Raw genomic sequence first — 26,310 nt, 5'->3', positions numbered from 1 at the left:
CTTCCATCTATTGATTCATTTTAGAGGAACAGACAGCCTTAAAAAAACCTCATTCTTAAGGGGACAATGTAAGGTTGAACCTTAGTACGGTGGATTGGAATGATGTGTCCTCTTTACAATGACCTTGTCTTTTAATATAAAGGATTTGGAGCAGTGGTTCAGATTTGACAGTAGCTATCCTACCAACATTGCAGCCAATATGAAGCAAAAAGAAGTTCCCGAAAACTATCCAAAGAGCTGCAGGCGTTTTCTTCATCTATGGTCCAGTGCATACAACCCCACCAATAAAGAAGAAACACTGGGCACATGTGGGATTCTTGAGAGATGACGAGATTGAAACCACTGATATCCATATCCATGGTTAACTCCAATGTAAACATCCGATGGGCAAGAAAACATTGAATCTATATGGGATAACGTTGGTTGAGACTGTTTGGACAATCTACAGAGCAATCTACCATCAGTCATGATAGCGGTTATGTGATTTATAGGGCGACTTCGCCAATTGACCCTACAACTGCGTTTTTGATAGATACTGTACATTCAGAGTATAGGAAAATATTTTCAGTGGATTTGTAGGTTCAGATTTTCTAGCCTACAGCGATCAACTGTTGCTGATGGTGAATTCTGTGTCTGGCTCCTCAATAAATGAATGTCCATGCAACCACATGGATTGGATGGCTCTGCCAGTGCCTTAGTAGTGCATATGAGCAATGGTTGTTGTGGAGACACCACATTTAATCTGAATTATCCAGACATATTTCAGTAGGCCGCCCAGGTTCATGAGTAAAGGTACCGTCACACTAAACGATATCGCTAGCGATCCGTGACGTTGCAGCGTCCTGGATAGCGATATCGTTTAGTTTGACACGCAGCAGCGATCAGGATCCTGCTGTGATATCGCTGGTCGTTGAACAAAGTTCAGAACTTTATTTGGTCGTCAGACCGGCGTGTATCGTCGTGTTTGACACCAAAAGCAACGATACCAGCGATGTTTTACACTGGTAACCAGGGTAAACATTTGGTTACTAAGCGCAGGGCCGCGCTTAGTAACCCGATGTTTACCCTGGTTACCATCGTAAAAGTAAAAAAAAAAAAAAAAAAAAGCCAAACAGTGCATACTCACCTTCGCGTCCCCCGGCGTCCGCTTCCCACACTGACTGAGCGTCGTAAAGTGAAAGTAAAGGTACAGCACAGCGGTGACGTCACCGCTCTGCTGTTAGGGCCGGCGCTCAGTCAGTGCAGGAAGCGGACGCCGGGGGACGCGAATGTAAGTATGTACTGTTTGTTTTTTTACATTTTACGCTGGTAACCAGGGTAAACATCGGGTTACTAAGCGCGGCCCTGCGCTTAGTAACCTGATGTTTACCCTGGTTACCCGGGGACCTCGGCATCGTTGGTCGCTGGAGAGCGGTCTGTGTGACAGCTCTCCAGCGATCAAACAGCGACGCTGCAGCGATCGGCATCGTTGTCGCTATCGCTGCAGCGTCGCTTAATGTGAAGGTACCTTTAGAGGCCATGTGAGAATGACTGTTGACCCTTATTGCCATTGAATTATTGTTCACTTGCTGCATTTGTTGACTGTCTGCTGATTAGCTATTGTATCTGTCCTAGTATTGTTCTACCATCTTTGGGAAACAAAAAGGCACAATGTTTGAAAGTTTGTTAATATGTTGATGACCCATTGGTGCTCTGAAATATTAAGGACAATCTATGCACGTTTGAACACTCCAGCAGTGAGGGATGGCCACCTTCCCCCAAGCCTGTGGTGGAATGACTAAATGAGAAGTTGTAAGATACAAGTGACTAGCACACTCCAAAGTGTTGTGATGCAAAGAATAGGCCTGAAAAATACACTACACTTGCGGTGGATACCGCGTGTATCCTGTCTCAGTGGGTTGACAGTCTCCACTGCCTTTGTGGCCCATATTTTTCAGGCCTATTCTATGGATGCAATTTAAACTAACTTTTTTGGGGCTCCACCAAGCATACTGCTAAATTTAGCACACTGATGAAGGTCCAGTATCGACCGAAACGTTTGTGATTTCTGTATGTAAATAAACCCCCCTCTTTGCATCACAACACTTTGGAGTGTGCTAGTCACTTGTATCTTACACATCAAGGTTTGCGAACCTATGACTGTGCACCTCCCCTTCTAGGCTGTGCTGAACATTTTCTATACCATAAATGAGAAGTTGTGACCTGTAATAAAAAAAAAAAAAAAAAAAAAAAAAACACACACACCACGGAGGATCTGCCTGTGTTCAGGGAGTCTACATTACGGAAGTCATGGAGTCATCACTCCAACTGAAGAAATACAGAGCTGCCTCATTGACCATCACTGAACCCTCAAAGACGTTTAGAGAATCCAGGTTGGGACAATCGGGTCACCTGGCCACATACCTCACTGCTCTTGGTAAGCTTCCTAAGCTCGTAGTTACCTCCTCGCTGTGGGTGCCGCCAAAAGCGGAGAGCCACTGGTGGGGGTATGCGGCACTGGAAGCATCTCTAATCCCAGCGAGTCAGGGGAAGGACGAGACTAATTTGCACAATCTTGGGTATTTGCTGGCACTGTTCTGTATGCTATTGTGTGTTGATGGTTCAATAAATTGCCACACTTAGGCCGCTTTCACACTTCCGTCTGCTGGCGGGCGTCGTAATGCGTTGCTGTGACGCATCGACGGACGTCGTGCAACGCATCCAGTTTTTTGACAGATGCGTTACACACGGAGAGGGAGAGAGAGGGAGGGGGGAGAGGGAGAGGGACTTTTCCCCAGGTTGGAATATGCTTCCAGGCATGCTCAGAAGTGAAAACTGCATCAGTCACTGGATTCATGCGTCACAGTGTGCGCAGGATCCAGTGTCCATAGGCTCCCATTCTGTGGAACGATGTATGCTGCAGCAGGTGTCGGGGAACGTTTTTCCACTGCAGACAAAAAAAAGTTTCATCGACTTTTTTTTGGAAAAGACGGGCCGTCAAATTCCACAGGATCCAGTGCACGATGGACGAAACATGTGGCCATCCATCGCTAATACAAGTCGATGAGAAAATTCAGAATCCTGTTCTCAAAAAACGATCTCGACAGGACTACAAAGACGGAAGTGTGAAAGAGGCCTTACCCTCACACTGTGTTGCCCGAGTAGTGTCCTGCCCATGGGGAGAGAGGGCACTCAGTGGTACGAGCCTTAGTCCATGCAGTCTTTATAAAGACAACCGGACCAGCAGACGAGAGCACCCACTGTCTCCACAGTTGTCTGAGACTCCTTTCAGGAAAATTTCCATAAATGAATTAAGGTACCGTCACACTAAGCGATGCTGCAGCGATACAGACAACGATGCTGATCGCTGCAGCGTCGCTGTTTGGTCGCTGGAGAGCTGTCACACAGACCGCTCTCCAGCGACCAACGATGCCGAGGTCCCCGGGTAACCAGGGTAAACATCAGGTTACTAAGCGCAGGGCCGCGCTTAGTAACCCGATGTTTACCCTGGTTACCAGCGTAAAATGTAAAAAAACAAACAGTACATACTTACATTCGCGTCCCCCGGCATCCGCTTCCCGCACTGACTGAGCGCCGGCCCTAACAGCAGAGCGGTGACGTCACCGCTGTGCTGTACTTTCACTTTACGGCGCTCAGTCAGTGTGGGAAGCGGATGCCGGGGGACGCGAAGGTGAGTATGTAGTTTGTTTTTTTTACATTTTACACTGGTAACCAGGGTAAACATCGGGTTACTAAGCGCGGCCCTGCGCTTAGTAACCCGATGTTTACCCTGGTTACCAGTGTAAAACATCGCTGGTATCGTTGCTTTTGGTGTCAAACACGACGATACACGCCGGTCTGACGACCAAATAAAGTTCTGAACTTTGTTCAACGACCAGCGATATCACAGCAGGATCCTGATCGCTGCTGCGTGTCAAACTAAACGATATCGCTATCCAGGACGCTGCAACGTCACGGATCGCTAGCGATATCGTTTAGTGTGACGGTACCTTTAGTGACTGAGGAGGAGCAAAATTAGAATGGTAAAGAGCATAAGCCATTCATCTTGCCAAGTAGGGTGAACTGAATGGATATTTGTCTTTTCTACACATGTATGAGAATAGCCTATATGGTTTATATGTGACAACCTACAATAAATAAAAAACTGAGTATATAGGCCAAGTAATAAAATTAAATCAATACGTGAATAATTAAAAACAAAAAGGGAGACAGAATGATATCTTATCTCCAGGAAATGCTCAAAAGGCTAAAGTACCAGGCTGACTATAATTTCAAAAAATTAAGATTGCTTTTGAATAAAGTCATGGCCGATATGGTTGTCACCCTTCAAGTTGTTCCAGAAAATGAAGTATTTCTTTCAGAAAATTTCAATTACACATGTAATCCAGGAGGATGTCACTGCTGACAGACAGAGCTAGACTGCAGTTTGCCAAAGTGTGCGAGTAATCCAAAATCCTTCTTGGAAAGCGTCTTGTGGACAGATGAGACCAAGATAGAACTTTTGCTAAAGCCCATCATTCTACTATTACTGAAAACGGAATGAGGCCTACAAAGAAAAGAACACAGTACCTACAGTCAAATATGGTGGCAGTTCAAAGATGTTTTTGGGTTATTTTGCTGCCTCTGGCACTAGGTGCCTTGACTGTGTGCAAAGCATGAAATCTGAAGATTACCAAAGGATTTTGGGTCACAATGTAGCACCCAGTGTCAGCAAGGTTTGCAACCCAGGTCATGGGTCTTTCAGCAGGACAATTACCCAAAACATACACAAATGGATAGGAGCAAAGCGCTGGAGAGTTCTGAAGTGGCCAGCAATGAGTCTGAACATAAATCCTGTTGAACACCTGAGGAGAGATCTTGAACTTGTAGTTGGGAGAAGGCACCCTTGAAATATGCAGATATGAAGCAGTCTGCAAAAGAGTGGTCCAAAATTCCAGAGAGGTGTAAGAAGCTTGTTGATGGTTGTAGGAAGCAATTGCAGTTATTTATTCCAAAGGGTGTGCAATCAAATATTAAGTTGAGGGTGCCAACAATTTTGTTCTGCCCATTTTTGGAGCAGTGTGAAATTATGTCCAATTTGCCTTTTTTTCCCCCTCTGTGTTGCTCCAATACACAAATTAAATAAAAGTGTGTATAACAAAACATGTTTAATTGCAATAATTTTCTGGGAGAAATACTTCATTTTCTGGAACAATTTCTAGGGTGCTAACACTGTTAGCCATGACTGTAGGTGTACACAAGACTACATATTATGGTAACTCATGGAGACAAGTTGTACTAACTAGAGAAAGCTTAGTGGCTAATTCAAGAATAATAAATTGAATGTCAAAATGACTTGCCAAATATAAGTCAAGATTCGTGATGGGTGAACCTGTGGATGGTCGAGTCCGGCCAAACATTTTTACAAAGTTCGGTTCAGGTACCAGAACTGCACCTGAACCCCATTCAAACGAAGGGGGGGGGGGGGGGTCCAAACATCTGGTGCCTCCCACTCATCTTTCTTTATGACAGCTTTAACCGGTGGTAAGTTCATTACCACTGGTCACAGCGTTGCAGTTCCCACGTTGTCATACAAGTGACAGCATGTGAGCTACCCGCTATGACTGTGGTAAAAAGGTTACTGCCAGTCACAGGTGTTGGATGATGAGTGTACTACTGATCATCATACCCTCGGTCTTGCCAATATCAGTCAGAGCAGGCGAAAGATGAGTATTCATCAGCCGGTGCCTTTGCAATAAATAAAAAGAAAAAAAAAAAAAAAGTGTGGGGTCCCATCTATTTTGCTAACCAGCGCAGGCAAAACCTACAGCTGCATGCCTCAGCTGTCAGCATTATCTTGGCTAGTTAAAAAAAAAAAAAAAAAAAAGTGTCAGTTTTTTTAAATGACGTAGGATTCCCCCCCATTTTTTGACAACCAGCCAAGCTAAAGCAGACAGCTGGTATTCAAGGACTGGGAAGGGACCATGGAAATTGCCACTCCCCAGCCTTAAAATAGCCTCCCTCAGCTGTCCAATAAAAAAGGTGCATGTATCAGATGTTCCAATTCTGGCACATTGCCTTGGTGGCAAGTGGGGTCATATTTGTGCGGTTGATGCCAGCTGACATCAACCATATTTTTATGAATACTCATCATCATATGCCTGCTCTCACTACTATCAGTGAGACTGGGCGTACGATGAGAGTAGTACTTCAATACATGGTTTGAGCGTTTGAGGATTTCAACCTCCAAACTTCTTTAGAAACTCACGTTGGCACCTTGTTAAGTAGTCAGTTTTCCAATAAGTTTTCACAGTGAAAACATGCTCCTCCAATCTGTATCTGTACATTGTTTGGAAATGAAAGAGGAATTTGGCAAGCACCACGCATAAACTACAGAGTGGTGGGGGCGACTAGTCGGTGAGACCACTCGGTGCGGGGATGTTTCTCATCACTGTTGCTGAGGTTCATTGCACTATGACTTCTCATGAACCAAAATACAGTCAAAATTTCAGTAAGATCGACCAGACGTATTAGAAGTTGCAGCAATTTTTCCGGGTAACGTTTTCAGCAAGTCACTAACAGTGTTGAATGACTATTTTTCCAGCAGCAGTGTGGGCAACCAGAAGCCTCCATCTCCTTTTACTCCTCAAAGTGACGCATACTGGCACCTAATGTGCATAGAAGAACATATCCTGTAGTCCATGTAAATAGTGCCCAAAGAAATAGTAAGTAAACCATATGGTAATGGAAGACAACAATCTGCAAGAGGATCGCAGAGGGAACACACCAATGCACTTCGTTTAGCTTTTTCCAAAGGGTTTTTTTTTTTATGGTTTATATGTATATGGTTTTTGTGAATGTCTGCACCACTTAAAATACCCGACATTGGTCATCAGCTAACAAGGTACTGAGGGCCAAAATAGACATTTTTATTGTGTTACCGAGTGGCCATAGAATTTTTCTTACTGGTAAAACTAAAACAGTGCCCATTAGACTGAACCCGCCAATTTTTCCAGCAACAGATGAGTTTAACGAAGAGAAAGATCAGGCAGTGCAGACAAATGGCCAATCCTTTAGTTCTTCTTGGAAATAAGTCACCGCCAGACATGTCTGACAGCAGCTTACTCTACTCTTGCCATAGAAAACACATGAATGCACAACCAAGTCTATGGGAAGGGATAGTTGTCAGCTGAATAAGCAGTTGTCCGACAGCCAAGTTGCTTGGACATCTTAATTGACTCAACTGTGCTTCATAGCCCTACACTACAGTATGTTAAAGGGAACCTGTCACTTAAAAGAAAAAAAAAAAATGCTATTAACCTGCTGGTTAATACCGTTCTGAGCTTGTCTGGCGCTGGCACTTAGACCCCCTGCTGCTGGGAGCAAATTAACTTTATTTCCCCTGGCAGCATCTGGGTTCAGTCACTGAGATGGTGCCAGTGTATGTTCAGTCACCACTCAGTGTATAGAGAGCAGCAGCTGTAACCTCTCCCCCCACACTGATAGCCGGCCTTAATGTTGAGCTTCTATCAGTCAGTGCCAGAGGTGGGGTTACAGCCGCCACTGGTGCCACCCCCATGACTAAAACTGGAATGCTGACGGGAGGAATGCAGTTAATTTCTTGACAGAAGAGTGGTTCTAGGTGCCGGCACTGGGCAGGTTCAGAACACAACATGCAGATTAACCCCATAGCTACAGAATAAAAGCATTTCTCAGGTGACCGGTTACCTTTAAAGGCTCACCAGGTGAGGTGGATCCTCTAATCCTTAGTTCGAGGTGGACACATGGACCCTGGGTGTTTATGCAGCAAGCAGAAATGCATGTGGGCGGCAAGGATTCTAAAGGCTGATTGGGATTCTCAGGATCAGGATGGATGAAGGGAAACCCAGCAGGGATGAATGCAAGCACAAACAAATAACGCAGAGAGTGGAGCACACCAGATATAGGACTGAGTCTTAAGGCCCTGTCACACTTAGCGACGCTAAAGCGATCCCGACAATGATACGACCTGTCAGGGATCGTTGCTGTGTCGCTATGTGGTTGCTGGTGAGATGTCAAACAGTGAGATCTTCCCAACGACGCAGCAGCGATGTGGCGACCTGTAGCGACCTGTACAACGATGTCGTTGGCCGTTGTGACCCTGTCACATGGCAGCTATTATGACGATTCAGACCTCGATGAGGGACGTCCTGTGTGACGTTGTAGTCAACGAGGTCATTGGTAAGGTGTCAAGCACAGCGATGTGTGCTACCCAGCGGGACCTCAACGATAAAAAAAGGTCCAGGCCATTCCGACACGACAGCGATCTCACAGCAGGGGCCTGGTCGCTGCTACGTGTCACACATAGCGAGATCGCTACTGAGGTCGCTGTTGCATCACAAAACTTGTGACTCAGCAGCGATCTCGCTAGCGAACTCGCTTAGTGTGACGGGGGCTTAAATCCTAAGACACAGGTGAGTTTGTGTCAGTGGGACTTAACTAGGTCTAGGGAGAAGATGTCACTGATCCATCCTGGTAAACCCGATGTGGAGCACAGCGGACCCCGAGGAAGGAAGCGGATACTCGAGACAGATTTGTAACAGTACTTGTGCTCCTGGCTCTTCACCTTCCAATGTAACTTTATTAACATCTATTGGCATGTTTTACCACTGATGAAGACACAAAGCCATCATTTTATTATGCATTGACATGCCAGCTGATGTCTGAACTTTAATATGTGCTAGATATTTTATCTTGGGGTTTTCTATCTTCACTCCATAGTTTATAGTAGCTATAGAGTGAATAGATTACACTCTTTGTGCAACGGTCCAGCATCTATATCTGAGTAGAAAAGCTCTACATAAAGTGATTTTCGATACATAGAGGACCAGTCCAGGACCACAACTGATACATCGGATGCTGCCAAGGATCTTGTAGAATACTAAGTAATCTGTTCTGGCAGCAGTTTCACTACCAGACCATTCCCAAATAACAGCGCATGCTACCCATTGTTTTCACGCAAACCAAAGTGAGAAGAGGAAAAAGCACATTCTACATCTTTAAAAACATCCCCATGTCATGATATGAAATCATGTCCTTAACTCGTGTTTTGAATTTTGAAAAGCTTGAGATATGGGTTATGAGCAGTGGCAGAATGTGCAACCTCAGGGCCTCTAATACTTGCGGCATTAAGCTTTTTTCCAAGTGGATTGCCAAGAGTTACGTCTATTCACCTGTGAGATGTTAAGCGCAGATTGGAATTTCTGATATGTGAAATTCCACCTAAAGATTAAGTATAATTTGGTGGGTCAGAAACCAAAAAAAGATTTCGAACCTCAATCTCCGAGTTCCAGCAGACAACCCCATCAGAAGAGGATGCTCAAGTTTATGAAATGTTGGAATTTCAGAAAAATTACATTGTCCTATCGATTATATTATCTCATTGAGAAATGTGGAGTATAAAATACAGTTAAAGAGGTGTCCAGACAAAATGTCTTATTTCAGTGTCTTAAATTTTAATAACTTTTCCAATGTTCTAACTTAAGGTCCAGTTAGCTTCATTGATGGTAGGTTCTATTAAAGTATACAGATCTAGCAAAGGTTAGGGCCCCTTCACACTGTGCAATCAAAGTCTGAACGAGCGTTCGATTTGTGACGTTTATCCGTCCTCGTTCCGAGGTTGCAAAGTGTGACATGGCGTTACGATCTGCGACGCAGCCCAGCATCGTACGATGTGAAAGAAAGAGCAGAACTTTCTTTCGTCGTAAATGTCTCGCTGTGGCGGTCGAAATCGTAGTATGTGACGGCGGTCATACGAGCTCGTAATGCGACTACGTGGGTTGGGCTTCCGCATACCTGTCTCCTGATTGGGCGTGACGTTTTAGCACGCCCATGCTGGTAATACGTCACGCTCGGAGTCGTAGGACTATGGCGGTGTGAAGGGTAGCGTACGATTGCGACGCGTGACGTTCACATCGCAACTACGTCAGAAAAAGCGTTAACATCGTAGAGTGTGACCGCTGGCTACGAGCTCGTACTGCGATGTCGAATATGACGCAAATGCGTCGTAATCGTAGCAGAATCGACCAGTGTGAAGGGGCCCTTACCCTGGCTCAGATAAAAAGGCCCAGGGATATCATGGCACAAAAGAGTGTAATTCAACATCTAACTTGACATCAGTCAACAACTTGTACAATGGTATCTTAATCCTCTTAAAGGATCCTTGGCTTCCCAATTGCTTGGAAGATTGACAGTTTCGGCCAGCGGCTTTGTGGTGCCACTGATTCGAGCTGTGCGCTCTCTAAAGCTGCTCAAAATCAGCTTTGTCTCTGCAGAAAAGGATTTGGCGATCCGGCCAACTTCACAACGGTGAGAGGAGGCTCTGAAGCTTAGAGCCTACAATCGGAGCAAGTTTCATACCTAGGAAATCTTAAGCATGTAGCTGTACACAAAATTAAAAAATTCCTCAGTTTGGAATGGAGAAAAATTTTATTAGGAAGGAAATTGTTTTTTCAAGTATTTTGCAATTTTACCCATTTAAGAACTCAAGACTAGGGATAAGCGGATCTGTGGACATTCGGGGTTGTCGGATTTGACCGAAATTAGTCCAAAGTTCGGTTCTGGTACCAGAACTCAAAGTGAACTTTAATCTCAACCCCATACACATCAATGGGGACCTGAACTTTGGAGCTGGAAAATGGTCTCTCTCACTAGGTGTGCCGTACAAACCCCAAACTTTACAGTTCAGGTTCACTCATCTCTACTCAAGACCCGATATTATGGGGTTTCGATGATTTCAGTGTAATATGAATGGGGACTTTAGTAATGTCCATGTCAACAAAATTGAAAACACTTTTTGGGTATCTGTGCAAGGTGTCTTTAAGACTGCGGCAGAACACTGAGTTTTCCAAGGGGACGATGCTTCAGGAACATGCTGGCAGTTGTCTTCTAGAAGTATCTACTTTGGCTTTTTTTTAGTTTTTCCACCACCTGCATCTTTGCCATGGATTTTCAGGCAAATTAAGCCACCCGAAGAATGAACACATTACTACTTTTAACCACTTTCATAAGACAGAACATGTTTAGAGCAATGTTGTCTTGACGTTGCTGTGCATTATGCTCATTTTTTTTTTTGCATACTTCTTAGGCATTTTCTCAGGTGGATTGAACTTTGAATCAACCTAAAATAGAAGTGTGCACATGTCCTTTTGGTGCCTGGGCAGCCCCTTTATCAGTACCCATGTCCTTTTGGTGCCTGGGCAGCCCCTTTATCAGTACCCATGTCCTTTTGACTCCTCAGAAATTGGTGGTCCGGCAAATCATATTAGATCTGTGATTTACGATCAGTTACTGAACACTTTTTAATTCTTCTGCTGCCACTTAGTGACCGCGCCAACATCGCTCATCTCACCCGGCTTCCCTTCTCCTGTCCTGAAAAGATTCTTAAGGCTTTTTGCTGGGTAGCTGGATCTGTTTTGTAGCTCTGCGTGTTGTAAAGGAATCATCCTGACAAGACAAAAGAGCGCTGACAAGGAGAAGACAAAATGTCACACCACTAATCACCCACACAAGAGTGGCGAGGAAAGTGCTTGGCCCAGACTTAATTTCTCTGCTTACTCCTTGTAGGAGATGTAAGATGAAATCCCAGCCTTTTCACAGGACTTACACAGCTCGTTGGTGACTGGGGCTCCGCAATATTGTAGCAAGACGACCCCTGAGAGAAAGTACAGTAGAACAAACATGCTTTGTTCAGCAGGAGCCAAGGAAACGAGTTGATTTACGTATATATTTTTTCTTGTTGCAAAGTGTTTTGTTAGGAGTTTTGGTGGAGGCCATCAAGCAGTAGAGCATGGCACACAATTCTTATTACTTATCTTCGGGTGCAAGGACCCCAGGCAACCTGTCCATGGATTGTCCAGAGTATATAGAATTCAAAAACGCAGGCAGCACTCCATATCTGAAAAATCTGTGCAGGATTTTTTGAACCCACATGTCTGGGCAACGTTTCGGCTCCAAATGAGCCTCTCAAGCCCTGGCTTGAGAAAGGGGTTATAGTGTAGTTACTGAAAGCTACTGGAAGGAAATTAACTGATATCTTGCGGGTGCCAGTCACTCAGTGGCGGTCCAGACAGCACTATACTGAGCAGTGGCTCTAATCGCTCACTGGCAGTTTGACAGCTTGTCTGAAAAGATGTGCTGCAGAGCAGGCTTTCAGTCAAATTGCTGTGGAATTGAGAGGGGGTGCTATAGTGGCTTCAACAGGTAATGACACCTATTTTGTTATTTTGAAGCATATATCCACCTGTGCCCATTTTTTTTTTCTGAAAATGGAGAACCCCTTTAACAATAGATGTGCTTGCCAATATGGCCAGGTTTTGCATCCAGTCTTTGACATTGCTGGGTGATGTCTTACCCCGTTTCCCCTAGTAAAATAGCCAAAAAGAATTAGGACTTTCTGGTCATTTTGTAAAAATTGGTATTTATCAAGCATTACTCCTTAACTTTTTATTTTTGAACACTTTGGTCTTTCTTTCCCCCCCCCCCCCAGCTTGAACACCTTTCTAGACATAAGGGCAAAACATCTGCACAAGTAAAAAAGGGGTCTCCAGGATTCTCATCTCTTGGGTAGTCTGAAAAGCGGCTACAAAGGATTTGTCCTTCATGCAGATAACCCAATAGTGTGAATAGGCACTTTGTCATGCTTAATTTCCCTTATGATGGTGCTGCAAGGAAAGTGAGGACTTTGCCAGGTTTCCCCATGGATAAGTTGATTGCTTGAAGTCCCACCCAGTGTAAACCACTTTGTGAACTGCAGATTTTCTATGGACCATTGTCCTTTAAAGGGAATCTGTTCGTAAGATCAAACTCTCAAAGCCAAATATACGGACATGCAAGTCTTGGAAAGCTAAATCCAAAGACATCTTTATATCTATCTGTTGTGGCATTTCTGTAAAATCTGAACTTTACTTAATATACAAATTAGGCATTAAGTGCTCTGGGTGTGACTGAGCACTTTCCAAACCTCTGCCTCCCCAGTTTGTTTCCCCACCCAGCAACAGCCTCTTTAGCTTGATTGATAGCTCATTGTCTGATTTCCTTACCTCACGCCTGATGTCACAGACAGTGAGCTATCAAGTGGTGCTGACTGGGAAAACAAACTGGGGAGGCAGAGGCTCGGGAAGTGCTCTGTCACTCCCAGAGCACTTAACACCTTATTTTCATACAAATTGATATTCTCTATAATAATCCTGTACTGAGATTGACTGCTTTGGGTAACCAGGTCACATTTTTGGTTAGACAGATTTAATAAATTAAGCCCACAGTCACTGTCACAAGGGTGTCATATCCCCCTGGAAGACCTGGAGTTAGACAGTCATGTTGGGTAATTAATTGCAGGACTTTAGAGATGATATAATTTGAGTTCCATATTAAATGGATTTAGGTTAATCTGATACTGGAGAGGTTAACAACCCTTTCTATGCAGGTCAGAAACCTGCAGCTCCATTTCAGCTGCTTCTGATCTGGTCATTACCTCTTCCTATACAAACTGGTCAACTGGACTGTTGTAGTGTTCTGTGGTTTGCTGTAGTACGTGTCTATCTCCTGGTCCCTGTTCCCATTTAGTTTATTCCTCCCTGTCCCTACCCTCCTCACTATTGTTGGTTATTGCTTCTGTATGATAGAGGTTTTCTGTTATCCCTGTTTTTGTCTTTGTTTCTTGTTTAGCTTATATTTATGTCCAACACCTCATGGGTGGGGGGGGGGGGAGGGGACAGATCAGGGTTTAACAGGAGCATAGTAAGGTCAGAGACTCAGGCCTCTCAAACTTCAAATATTACGACTGGGACAGTAATAGTTAGGGGCACTCCTTTACCAAAGACTGTCACAGCATGACATACATATTTCTACTGAACACAAACACTGGTCTAAATGTGGCAAATTTAAATTTTTATCTACAATGGTATGTGAACATTTTAGTGGAAATCTAGATGCATAGAAGTCACCAACGCTCTGCTTTCTCCAATACTGCAAAAATCGAAACCTCTGGAATTAACATCAAGACAAACTGCACTAGGATAGTCATGGCATGGGTTTCTATGGATGAGCAGATGCATGCAGCCGTACATCACCAAGCACAATTCAAAGTTTTACAGTATATAGTGTGGTGTAAAGCAGTGTTCTGTGCATTGACGTATCACTCTTCTCTATCAGGCATCTAATGGATAAATCTGGGCTTGGCAACTGCCAGAAAAACTTTACATTGTGCAACTGTAAAGTTGGGTTGTTTTTTTGTTTTGCTTTTTTTTAGAGGCTAGTCTAGGCCAGTAAGTAGTGATGAGCGAATATACTCGATACTTGAGATTTCCCGAGCACGGTGTCCTCCGGGTATTTTTTAGTGCTCAGAGATTTAGTTTATCACCTCAGCTGAATGATTTACAGCTTTTAGCCAGCACAAGTACATGTGGGGGTTGCCTGGTTGCTAGGGAACCCCCACATGTAATCAAGCTGGCTAACAGATGTAAATCATTCAGCTGCGGTGAAAAACTAAATCTCCGAGCACTAAAAAATACTCGAACACCCGAGCATGCTCGGGAAATCTTGAGTAACGAGTATATTCGCTCATCACTACACCTAAGCTCCAGTGAAGAGAAATCCTAACGCTTCAGCATGCAAGACATTTTGGACAACTGTAGCTCCCAACTTTGTTGGAACAGTTTGGAAGAGGTCCTCCTCCGTTTCCCATGACTGTGCCCAGTGCACAAAGTAAGATCCATAAAGACATGGTTGGGGTTGTTTGGGGTGGAAGAATATGACTGGCCTTGCAGAACACAAACCTTAACCCCATCCATCACCTTTGGGATGAACTAGAATAGAGATTACATGCCAGGACCTTTCATCCACCATCAGTATCCATCCTCACAAATCGGAAAATATTCCCACAGATCTCCACATTCCAATTTTACCAGACGAATGGGAGATGTTTTAGCTGCAAACTCCATTTTAAAGCCTATAGATTTAGAATGGAATACTATATTATATCCTGTAGGTGTAATGTGGAGGCATCCCCATCCCATTCTCCATATAGTCCTTATGGAAAAGCATGCTTAAAAAAAACCAAAAAAAAAAAAAAAAACCACACACAACATCGGCACTACACCATTGAGTAACATTGATCCAAGCGCTGTCCGCCAAAAATCATATCACTTGTCTGATATATATGCTCTTGGGAAGCCCTTAATCTGAGATTTAACCCAGAAATTAAGACTCTCTCACATACGTACTAACATTTTACAGATATCCGTATTAGTATACAAAGCACATCATGCGTTTCCACTTACTTATATCCAGGCAGCCATTGTATCAAGGACAGATCCAGAAAACAAACCCCCCAAAAATCAGCGTAAGTAATGATCTTTCGTGCAAGGAGTCTGGCCCACAAAGATATTCTCATGGCGTCTTTTCGAGCCGTTAATCTGTATGCACCAAGTGCCGTCTGCACTATAGAGATGCTAATTGTGAGGTTCTTCGGAGAGGCATGTTGTACATCTACTGCGCGCATGGGATGAGAGCTAAGCAGCCAGAGTATGACTCCATGAATTAAATGGACTTTACATTTTCTCCTGTGTCCGACCCCAGGGGTATAAAAGTGAAGACCAATCTTATTTCACCTGATCTGTGTCACAAGACGCAATGGGACGTTATGTAAGACATATGGACAATGGATATTCACAGGAATACAGATGCCCAAAATGTGATCACCGGAGTGTAAATGATAAATGCTGAGCTTAGCAATTTGTGCCCTACGTTTAGCACCGATATCTCGAAATGCAAGTGGTGGCATTGCAGTTGGATGCATTAACATTTCATTAAACGTTGCCTTCTGCTAAAAATTGCTTTCCGACCTGGGATATGCAGACTCATTTTAATACAATTTAACCCACAGATTGATTTTTGCATAATTTATCACAACTGATGCAGCCCCGAAAAGTTTAGATCAAGTTTAAAATAGAAAAGAATCCAAAAAAGGTCTTCTACACCATGTACAAGAGAAGTAAACATAAAGTGACTCACCAAACTTGGAACTACAGAATTGCTGCTGGGGGTGAGAGGTGGCGCAGGAGCATGCCTCTGTCAGTTCCTTAAGGGTTAAGAAGAACAGGGCGCAACAGAGCAACGCGTGTATGAAAGGATTCATGCTGAGTCTACAACGTGCACCTCCAGCCAAGAAAGGGATTCTTTTCAGAAGCTTCAAGGAGCCGTATATATGTCTTCCTTCTGACAAGCGTGGAAATTTCTTCAGGCTCTTGCAAATCTGATGTCCTATTACCATGGCATGAAAGCTTCTTATTTATGGATGAAGAACACTGGCCCCTCCTTCTAAACACAAGAAAACACCAATCACAGGAGCAAAAATCAAGCGTGGCTGTCTGCTGGTACTGACAAGTTGCCATTGCCTCAATGCTGTCAGTCTGACAACCTGCACAACGTCCTACACCGAGGTGAACATGACCCTTCGTCTGTCCGTGCACCTAGCACCCTTGCATGTGGACAGTCAACCCAAATTATTCTACCCCTTTGCAAAGGAGGTTTATCAGCAATACTTTACAAACTTTCTGATGTTTGCAATAAGAGGAAAGTGTAAAATGTTCATCACAATTTATATATCAGGTGGAGTTGGAGGAAATTGATTCTCAGGACCTGATCCAGTGGTCAGGATGGTAATATGAGGCCACAGGATGGGAGCCCTGAGAAGCAGCTCCTAACTTCTGGCATCACCGGCTCTTTCGATTAGCCGGCTTGGTGTGACATCCAATGTGCGTTACACTTCAATGATGACTTTGCACCAAGCTAGGTAACCAAAAGAAGAGCCGCGGATGCCGTTAAAGGGGTCCAAAATGAAAAGTCTGCAGTCACTCTGACTGCAGACTTTCCAATCCTCCATGTGACTACTGCACTGTGTGCTGCAAGGATTAGCCGGTTTCTGAGGCTGGAATGGTGGTGATGTGTGCAATATGTATACTCCAGGGCAGAAACCGTCAAGTGGGCATGGCCTCTCTCCATACACGTGTATAAAGCAAGTGCGCGGCTTCCAGTGGGTGCGTCTGTCTAGATGGGATGAGGCCATGTAGTGGTCACAACTGTCTATTACACTTGTATGGATCGAGGCCATGCCCACTAGACGGCTTCTGCCCAGGAGTATGCATATTGCTAACATCAGTCGTTCACGGCACAGACAGCGGTGAATCCTTGCAGTGCACAGTGCATGTGCTGGGAGGGAGGGGGGGGGGGATTCAAAAGTCTACAGTCAGAACGACTGCAGACTTCATTTTAGACCAGACAACCCCTTTCAGTTGAAGGATCTTAAGTCTTAGAGATTACTGACCTTGGCTCTTGGACTGGGTCATCCAGTTCAGTTAGCACCAACTCTTAGCAAGAGGTTTCTTCATTTTTTACTGACTTCTGCAGTCTCAGAATTTTTCAACATCTTGATGGCAGGCATCTTAGTACTAGAGCGCTTTTGGCTGTTATGACCTGTTGCACACATGATGCATAGCAAGACCTGGCAATGTTCCTGAAGAATCTTGGTTCTAACCTTCTTGCTCTTTTGGGTCATTAGAGGTGTCCATCTTGATGTTCAGTCATGGAGACCTTCAGCATTTAGTATGTGCCTTGCGATGCAATCTAAAACCTTAGTGTTTGCTACCACCAGGTGCTGCTGTAGGTCTTGCAGTCACTTGAAGGTTTTTGACCAGTTATCTGGTGGCATCTCCCTCTTTCTGCCACCTCCAGTGAGTGCAATCACTGCTTCAATAAAGTCCGAACTTGCAATCTATGCTTCCAGCTATATTTGTAGGATCATTCAATGCCTTTGCTCTATTTTTAGATACTTTTCCTTATTTGTGCAAGTGTCTAATCTTTTTGGACCACACTTTTGATGTAGCTATACATTACAAGCATGCCTAATGCAACTAATGAAGTCATTGATTAGTTTCATCGGGTGCTTGAGACAACATCCAATTGGCTAATGAGAGATTCTATTCAAGGGGTTGAATAATTATGATTTTGCAGTTGTCAGCAAAAGTGGCATCTTGTGCTGGATTTCGAGAAACTACTTGTTCCATTAGCTGTGTTGAGCTATTTATATTTGTTCTTGTTTGGTTTGTTGCAAACAGCTAAAGGTTTGTAAACTTCTAATGAACCCAATTTGCATTCATTTTGATTGCAACTTTACCTGGATTGCTAACAGTTTCTGTAGATGAAGATGACTTCTGTTGACAATTCATTTATCTGAAGATTGGTTCCCACAACTGATATAGTATATAGTAATAGGGCATATTACAAAAACACCATAACCACAATGATTGTGTTAAAGGGAATATGTCACCCCCGGGACATACGACCTATTAATATGGGCATACTTCCTCCCTGCATAGGCATTGCTGGAAGAAATCATCATAGAGACAGAATATAACACTTCTCAGCAACAAGACCATTATTATGAGGCATACAGGTAGGACTAGTGTAAAGTTTCTAATACCTGTATGCCCATATTAATAGGTCATATACATCCCTTTAAGGACATTCCCTTTAATTGACCAAGAATGTCCAACAAGTAAAATCTATAATTTTGACCTAAATTTGAGTTATACCATGAGAAAACAGTTCTGAAAATATGGTGTTAGATAAATGATCCTAAAGTAAAAAAGAAAGGCAACGGTGAAACTGACACGAGTGCTGCATCATTCCACAAAACCTCAGAGCACCATTGCCGGAACTCAGAGCTATAGTCCTCTGCGGTGCAACTACAGGTTCAGAAGAGACCAACTGCACGTCAGAAGGTAAAGGAGTCATTACTACCGTCAATGGTGAAGAGCTTTGGGAAGTATCCATAGTCCTAGAAAACTGACCTTGCAGCTGGGACTGTGAAGATTCTAGATTTTGGTGCTTACTTGCAAGATTCTGAACGATCTGGGTCAGATTCGCCACCTGATCAGAGTGCATGAATAGGATCCATTGGTGGGGGGAAAAAACAAAACAAAACAAAACAAAAAAAGCACAGTTTTTTGGCCAGTCAAAATGTGATGCTAGTCACAACCCACAGCCAGGCCATGAATCCATGCAGTCAGACAATCCAGGGTCAATACCAAAAGATCACGTAGTAAACCAAGTGAAATTATGAAGTTGTAAGTCAGGTCACATGCCAGGGTCAGAATACCTGAAATAGCAGATAAGCAAATCGGCAATAACAAACCGGTAGTCTGAACATGGTCTACGGGTCAGCAGCAGAACATCAGATGCAAAGGGGCAATGACAAACAGGTAGTGTGAACACAGTTCAAAGGTCAGCAGCAGAATATCAGATGCAAAGGGGCAATGGCAAACAGGTAGTGTGAACACAGTTTAAAGATCAGCAGCAGAATATCAGCACTTACAGCACAGGGAACAGCCAAACACACCAGAAAGCACACGCTTTTGACTGGCAGTGATCTAGGCCAGACAGCTCACCTAAATAGCAGTGCAATTACCAAGAACATGGAGCACCTGTGGAAATCTCTGCAACTTCCAGTCAGATAGGTAAACCGAGCTGTCAATCAAAGCACCGACAGCTCAGCATGCCCCAGCACAGGATAGGATGACAGAGCTGTCCATCAGAGTCCAAGACACTCTGAGCAGAGGAATCATGACAGATCCACTGTTCACTATAGGCGATGTCACATCTTACCTCTTCCCAATTACCTTTGCACACACTCATATAACTCTTCAATTCAAGAGATAGGATCGAAGTGAAAATTGCAAGATTTCTAATTTTTTTTTTTATCCAGATTGTAATGTGTAAAGAACAAAACAAAGCATTGCTAAAAATTTAATAAAATGCATTTAACATTAACATTTTAGTTAAAGTAGGTTATTTTCTGATCACATATTTCCTTTAAGAAACAGAGAGAATAATGATATGTTAATAGACACAGACTGGCAGAGGACACTGTACAGAAATAATCCAACCGGTTTTACAGGATACATCACACATCGTGCTTTCCTCACATTCGCACACACTTCACTTCTGATGGACATTGTTAGTTCTGTTTTTTTTTTTACCCAAGCTCATCACTTTCTTCACCTCCTGATTAACAATGAACGTCAAAACTAAGTGCCATCTTACAATAATTTATGTGTATTTTCTTAGAAATAATCTGTACATGCGTTTCTGGCAGTAGAATTACTATAAGGTTGTGTAGAGAGCCGGGTGATGTAAATTATTACTCCTAGGTGATATAATGAAACTTTTTACTCCCGATGACAAATTTAGCCCCTGGGCTATAATTAAGGTTGCAGGGAAAGACTTGGGCGACTGTTTAGTTTGGAGCGGTCTCTTCAGTTTCTTGTTTCCTATGTGGTTTATTTTTCCTTGATGGCTGGGGTTTCGGGATAATTGGTCAATAGTAGTAGTCCTGTATGGAGGTAGACAGAGTCCCTGCTGATGTTGGGTGGAAGAACTCCTTAGGCCGGAGTCACACTACAGCGAGATGCGGCCAAGTCTCGCAGGTTAAAACCAAGCTCTGGCGCTGGCACTCCGGAGCGGAGCGTGCGGCTCCATGTATTGCTATGCGGCCGCACGCTCCGCTCTGGAGTGCCGGTGCCAGAGCTTGGTTTTAACCTGCGAGACTCGGCCGTATCTCGCTGTGTCTGATCACGGCCTAAATCCGGTATCCTGTAGACCATGATATGGTCCTGCAGAAGGACAGTAGGGATCCATAGAAATCTATGGACATTACGTTATTACTCTGTGGGACAGATACGCTTGTGCTTATGAGCATGTATTGTGGGAGCACAAATCAAACACACAGTCATGCAACCACCATAATCCGTGGTATTACTCTGGGTCAGACCAAAGACCTTAGGGACTTTAAACAAGGCCAGACTTTATGGACTTTTTTTTTTTTTTTTTACCTAATTAACCCCTTAGCCCAGAAGCCTGTTTTCAACTTCCTGACCAGGCACATTTTTACAATTCTGACCAGTGTCACTTTATGAGGTAATAATTTTAGAACGCTTCAATGCATCCCACTGATTCTGACATTGTTTTCTTGTGACACATTGTACTTCATGTTAGTGGTAAAATTTCATCGATATGACTTGCGTTTCTTTGTGAAAAAAACGGAAACTTGGCGAAAATTTTGAAAATTTCGCAATTTTCAAACTTTCATTTTTTATGCCCTTAAATCAGAGAATAATGTCACACAAAATAGTTAATAAAAAACATTTCCCACATGTCTACTTTACATCAGCACAATTTTTTAAACATAGTTTTTTTTTGTTAGGATGTTATAAGGGTTAAAAATTGACCAGCAATTTCTCAGTTTTACCACAAAATTTGCAAAACCATTTTTTTTAGGGATCACCTTACATTTGAAGTGACTTTGAGTGACTATATGACAGACATTACCCAAAAGTGACACCAATCTAAAAACTGCACCCCTCAAGGTGCGCAAAACCACACTCAAGAAGTTTATTAACCCTTCAGGTGCTTTACATGAATGTTTGGAATGTGGATGGAAAAAATAAACATTTACTTTTCTTTCACAAAAATCTTCCTTTAGACCTAATTTTTTTTTACTTTCGCAAGGTTAACGGGAGAAAATGGACCATACAATTTGTTGAGCAATTTATCTTGAGCAAGTCGATACCCCATATGTTGGGGAAATATACTGTTTGGGCACATGGCAGGGCTCAGAAAGGGAAGGAACGCCATTTGACTTTTCAAATGTAAAATATGCTGGAATAATTAGCAGATGCCATGTCGTGTTTGGAGAGCCCCTGATGTGTATAACAGTGGAAACCCCCAACAAATGACACCATTTTGGAAACTAGACCCCTTAGGCCGCCGTCACACTAGGCGTAAGACAATACGGTCCGTTTTTTACGGCCGTAATACGGAGAAATGTTCCCAAAATAGTGATCCGTATGTCATCCGTAGGCAGGGTGTGTCAGCGTATTTTGCGCATGGCATCCTCCGTATGTAATCCGTATGGCATCCGTACTGCGATATTTTCTCGCAGGCTTGCAAAACCGACATCTAATGGATTTATGTGCTCAAATGTTCGTTAAAACATATATACAGTATATATATATATATATATATATATATATATATATATATATATATCATTGAGACACATATATATATTCTGTATTTATATTTAATTCAGCGCGATATATGTGAAAAGCCGGTAATTCAATTGCCAGCTTTTCATTTCTCCTTCCCAAAGCCGACAGGATATGAGACATGGTTTACATACAGTAAACCATCTCATATCCCCTTTTTTTTGCATATTCCACACTACTAATGTTAGTAGTGTGTATGTGCAAAATTTCGGCGCTGTAGCTGCTAAAATAAAGGGTTAAATGGCGGAAAGAATTGGCGTGGGCTCCCGCGCAATTTTCTCCGCCAGAGTGGTAAAGCCAGTGACTGAGGGCAGATATTAATAGCCAGGAGAGGGTCCATGGTTAATGCCCCCACCCCCCTGGCTACAAACATACCACCCCAGAAAAGGCACATCTGTAAGATGCGCCTATTCTGGCACTTGGCCACTCTCTTCCCACTCCCGTGTAGTGGTGGGATATGGGGTAATGAAGGGTTAATGCCACCTTGCTATTGTAAGGTGACATTAAGCCAGATTAATAATGGAGAGGCGTCAATTCTGACACCTATCCATTCTTAATCCAATTATATGAAAGGGTTAAAAAACACACACATTATTAAAAAGTATTTTAATGAAATAAACACACAGGTTGTTTTAATATTTTATAGCTCTCTCAATCCACATGAAGACCCTCGCTTGGAAAAATAATAAACCAACAATATACATACCCTCAGATGATCTGTCACGTCCCACGAGGTAAATCCATCTGAAGGGGTTAAAATATTTTACAGGCAGGAGCTCTGCTAATTGGATTAATAATGGATAGGTGTCAGAATTGACGCCTCTCCATTATTAATCTGGCTTAATGTCACCTTACAATAGCAAGGTGGCATTAACCCTTCATTACCCTATATCCCACCGCTACACAGGAGTGGGAAGAGAGTGGCCAAGTGCCAGATTAGGCGCATCTTACAGATGTGCCTTTTCTGGGGTGGCTGGGGGCAGATGTTTGTAGCCAGGGGGGGGGGGGGGGGGGCAATAACCATGGACCCTCTCCTGGCTATTAATATCTGCCCTCAGTCACTGGCTTTACCACTCTGGCGGAGAAAATTGCGCGGGAGCCCACGCCATTTTTTTCCGCCATTTAACCCTTTATTTTAGCAGCTACAGCACCCAAATTTTGCACATACACACTACTAACATTAGTAGTGTGGAATATGCAAAAAAAAGGGGATATGAGATGGTTTACTGTATGTAAACCATGTCTCATATCCTGTCGGGTTTGGGAAGGAGAAATGAAAAGCCGGCAATTGAATTACCGGCTTTTCACTAACACCGCTGCGTATTTCTCGCAAGTCATACTGCTGGTCCGTGTGGAATCCGTATTTTTCTCACCCCCATAGACTTTCATTTGCGATTTTTTTGCGCAATACGGTGACAAACGCAGCATGCTGCGATTTTGTATGGCCGTAGAAGACCGTATATTACGGATGCGTAATATACGGCAGATATGAGCTGGGCCATAGAGATTCATTGGGCCGTGTGTAATGCGAATTTTACGGACGTATTTTATGCGCTCTTACGTCCGTAAAACTCGCTAGTGTGACGGCGGCCTTAGGGAACGCATCTAGATGTGTATTGAGCACTTTGAACCCACAGGTGCTTCACAGAAGTTTATAACGTTAAGCCATGAAAATTAAAAAAATCAATTTTTTTCCCCAAAAATCTTTTTTAAGCTCAAAATTGTTTATTTTCACAAGGGTAACAGGAGAAAATGGACCCCAACTTCCAACCTCTCCTGAGTTCACCGATACCCCATATGTGGTCGAAAACTACTTTTGAGCCACAGTACAAAGCTCACAAGGGAAGAGGTGCCTTATTAGGCCGGCGTCACACTAGCGAGTTTTACGGACGTATGAGAGGTGCAGAAAATACGGATTGCATACGGTACAATGATTCTCTATGGCCCAGCTCCTATCTGCTGTATTTTACTGATCCGTATTATACGGTCTTGTACGGCCGTAGAAAATCGCAGCATGCTGCGTTTGTCACCGTATTGCGCAAAAAAATTGCCAATGAAAGTCTATGGGGGCGAGAAAAATACGGATTACACACGGACCATGCGTGTGACTTGCGAGAAATACGCACCGGTGTTATAGAGAAAAGCCGGTAATTCAGTGCGGTGTACAGTAAAATCACACTGACAGAATAGAATAGGTAGAATAAATGTCTACACATAGAATAGGTATATATATATATGTATATATATATATATATATATATATGTCAGTGAGACACATATATATATATATATATATATATATATATATATATATATATATATATTTATATTTCATACAGCGCTAGATATCATAAAAGCCGGTAATTCAATTGCCGGCTTTTGCTATCTGTGTCTGTGTCTTTATTTCATTAAAATACTTTTAAATAATGTGTGTGTGTTTTATTAACCATTTCGTAAGATTGGATTAATAATGGATAGGTGTCATAATTGACGCCTCTCCATTATTAATCTGGCTTAATGTCACCTTACAATAGCAAGGTGACATTAACCCTTCATTAGCCCATATCCCACCGCTACACGGGAGTGGGAAGAGAGTGGCCAAGTGCCAGAATAGGCGCATCTTCCAGATGTGCCTTTTCTGGGGTGGCTGGGGGCAGATGTTTTTAGCCAGGGGGGGGGCCTGGATCCTCTCTAGGCTATTAATATCTGCCCTCAGTCACTGGCTTTACCACTCTGGCGGAGAAAATTGCGCGGGAGCCCACGCCAATTTTTTCCGCGATTTAACCCTTTATTTTAGCAGCTACAGCGCCCAAATTTTGCACATACACACTACTAACATTAGTAGTGTGGAATATGCAAAAAAAAGGGGATATGAGATGGTTTACTGTATGTAAACCATGTCTCATATCCTGTCGGCTTTGGGAAGGAGAAATGAAAAGCTGGCAATTGAATTACCGGCTTATCACAGATATCGCGCTGAATTAAATATAAATACAGAATATATATATGTGTCTCAATGATATATATATATATATATATATATATATATATATATATATATATATATATATATATACTGTATATATGTTTTAACGAACATTTGAGCACATAAATCCATTAGATGTCGGTTTTGCAAGCCTGCGAGAAAATATCGCAGTACGGATGCCATGCGGATTACATACGGAGGATGCCATGCGCAAAATACGCTGCCACACCCTGCCTACGGATGACATACGGATCACTATTTTGGGAACATTTCTGCGTATTACGGCCGTAAAAAACGGACCGTATTTTCATACGCTGAGTGTGACGCCGGCCTTACAGTGCAGGTATTGCTGCAGTGGATGAGGGTGCCATGTCACATTGGCAGAGCCCCTGAGGTGCCAGAACAGCAGAATCCCCAATAAGTGACCCCATTTTACAAGCTAAACCTCTCAATGAATTCATCTAGGGGTGCAGTGATTATATTGTCACCGCATGTGTGTCACAGAATTTTATACTATTGGGCAGTGAGGAAAGAATAATTTACATTTTTACCACCAAAATTGTGTTAGCCCCAAATTTTACATTTTTGTAATGGGAAAAAGGTAAAAATGACTCCAAAATTTGTCCCACAATTTCTGCTGAAGGTAGAAATACCCCATATGTGGCTGTACAGTAGTGCTTAGTCATACGGAGAGACTCGGGAAGGACATAGCGCTATTTGCAATTAAGGAATTGCTTTTCTTTTGTTTGTTCTTTATACCGTTCTGTGTGGAGTAAAATTGGTAAGACTGCTTTATTCTTTGGGTTAGTACAATTACAGCGATACCCAATTTATATGTTTTTTTATGTTTTGGCGCTTTTACACAATAAAAACTATTTTATGACAAAAAATTATAATTTTTGCATCGCTTTATTCTGAGAGCTATAACTTTCTTATTTTTCTGATGATGGAGCTGTATAGCAGCTTATTTTTTTGCGGGACAAGATGACGTTTTCAGCGGTACCATTTTTACTTACATTCATCTTTTTATCGCATTTTATTGCACTTTTAATTCGGCAGTATGATGATAAGGCATTGTTTTTCTTGCCTCGTTTTTTAGTTTTTACGGTGTTCACTGAAGGGGTTAACTGGTGGGACATTTTTATAGAGCCGGTCGTTACAGACATGGCGATACCAAATGTTTGTACTTTCATTTTTTTTTTT

General features: G+C 42.9%; 2 protein-coding genes across 2 annotated transcripts in view; one reads left to right on the top strand and one right to left on the bottom strand.

The window, feature by feature from the left end:
* TIMP4 (TIMP metallopeptidase inhibitor 4) overlaps positions 1-19,439 on the bottom strand; it is a 36,630-nt gene extending 17,191 nt beyond the window's left edge. The window contains exons 1-2 of the mRNA XM_077276419.1: positions 19,391-19,439; positions 16,030-16,335 (exon numbers count right to left, since the gene is read on the bottom strand). Coding sequence (XP_077132534.1) covers positions 16,030-16,288 — 259 coding nt within the window. The 5' untranslated portion in view covers positions 16,289-16,335; positions 19,391-19,439. The remainder of the gene's footprint in view (positions 1-16,029; positions 16,336-19,390) is intronic.
* SYN2 (synapsin II) overlaps positions 1-26,310 on the top strand; it is a 386,089-nt gene that overhangs the window by 186,616 nt on the left and 173,163 nt on the right. The window lies entirely within an intron of this gene.

This window comes from Ranitomeya variabilis, chromosome 8 (genome assembly GCF_051348905.1).
Source record: "Ranitomeya variabilis isolate aRanVar5 chromosome 8, aRanVar5.hap1, whole genome shotgun sequence".
NCBI classification, from domain to species: domain Eukaryota; kingdom Metazoa; phylum Chordata; class Amphibia; order Anura; family Dendrobatidae; genus Ranitomeya; species Ranitomeya variabilis.
Note: the sequence above shows the minus strand (reverse complement) of the source record. Positions and strands in the feature narration are given on the sequence as shown.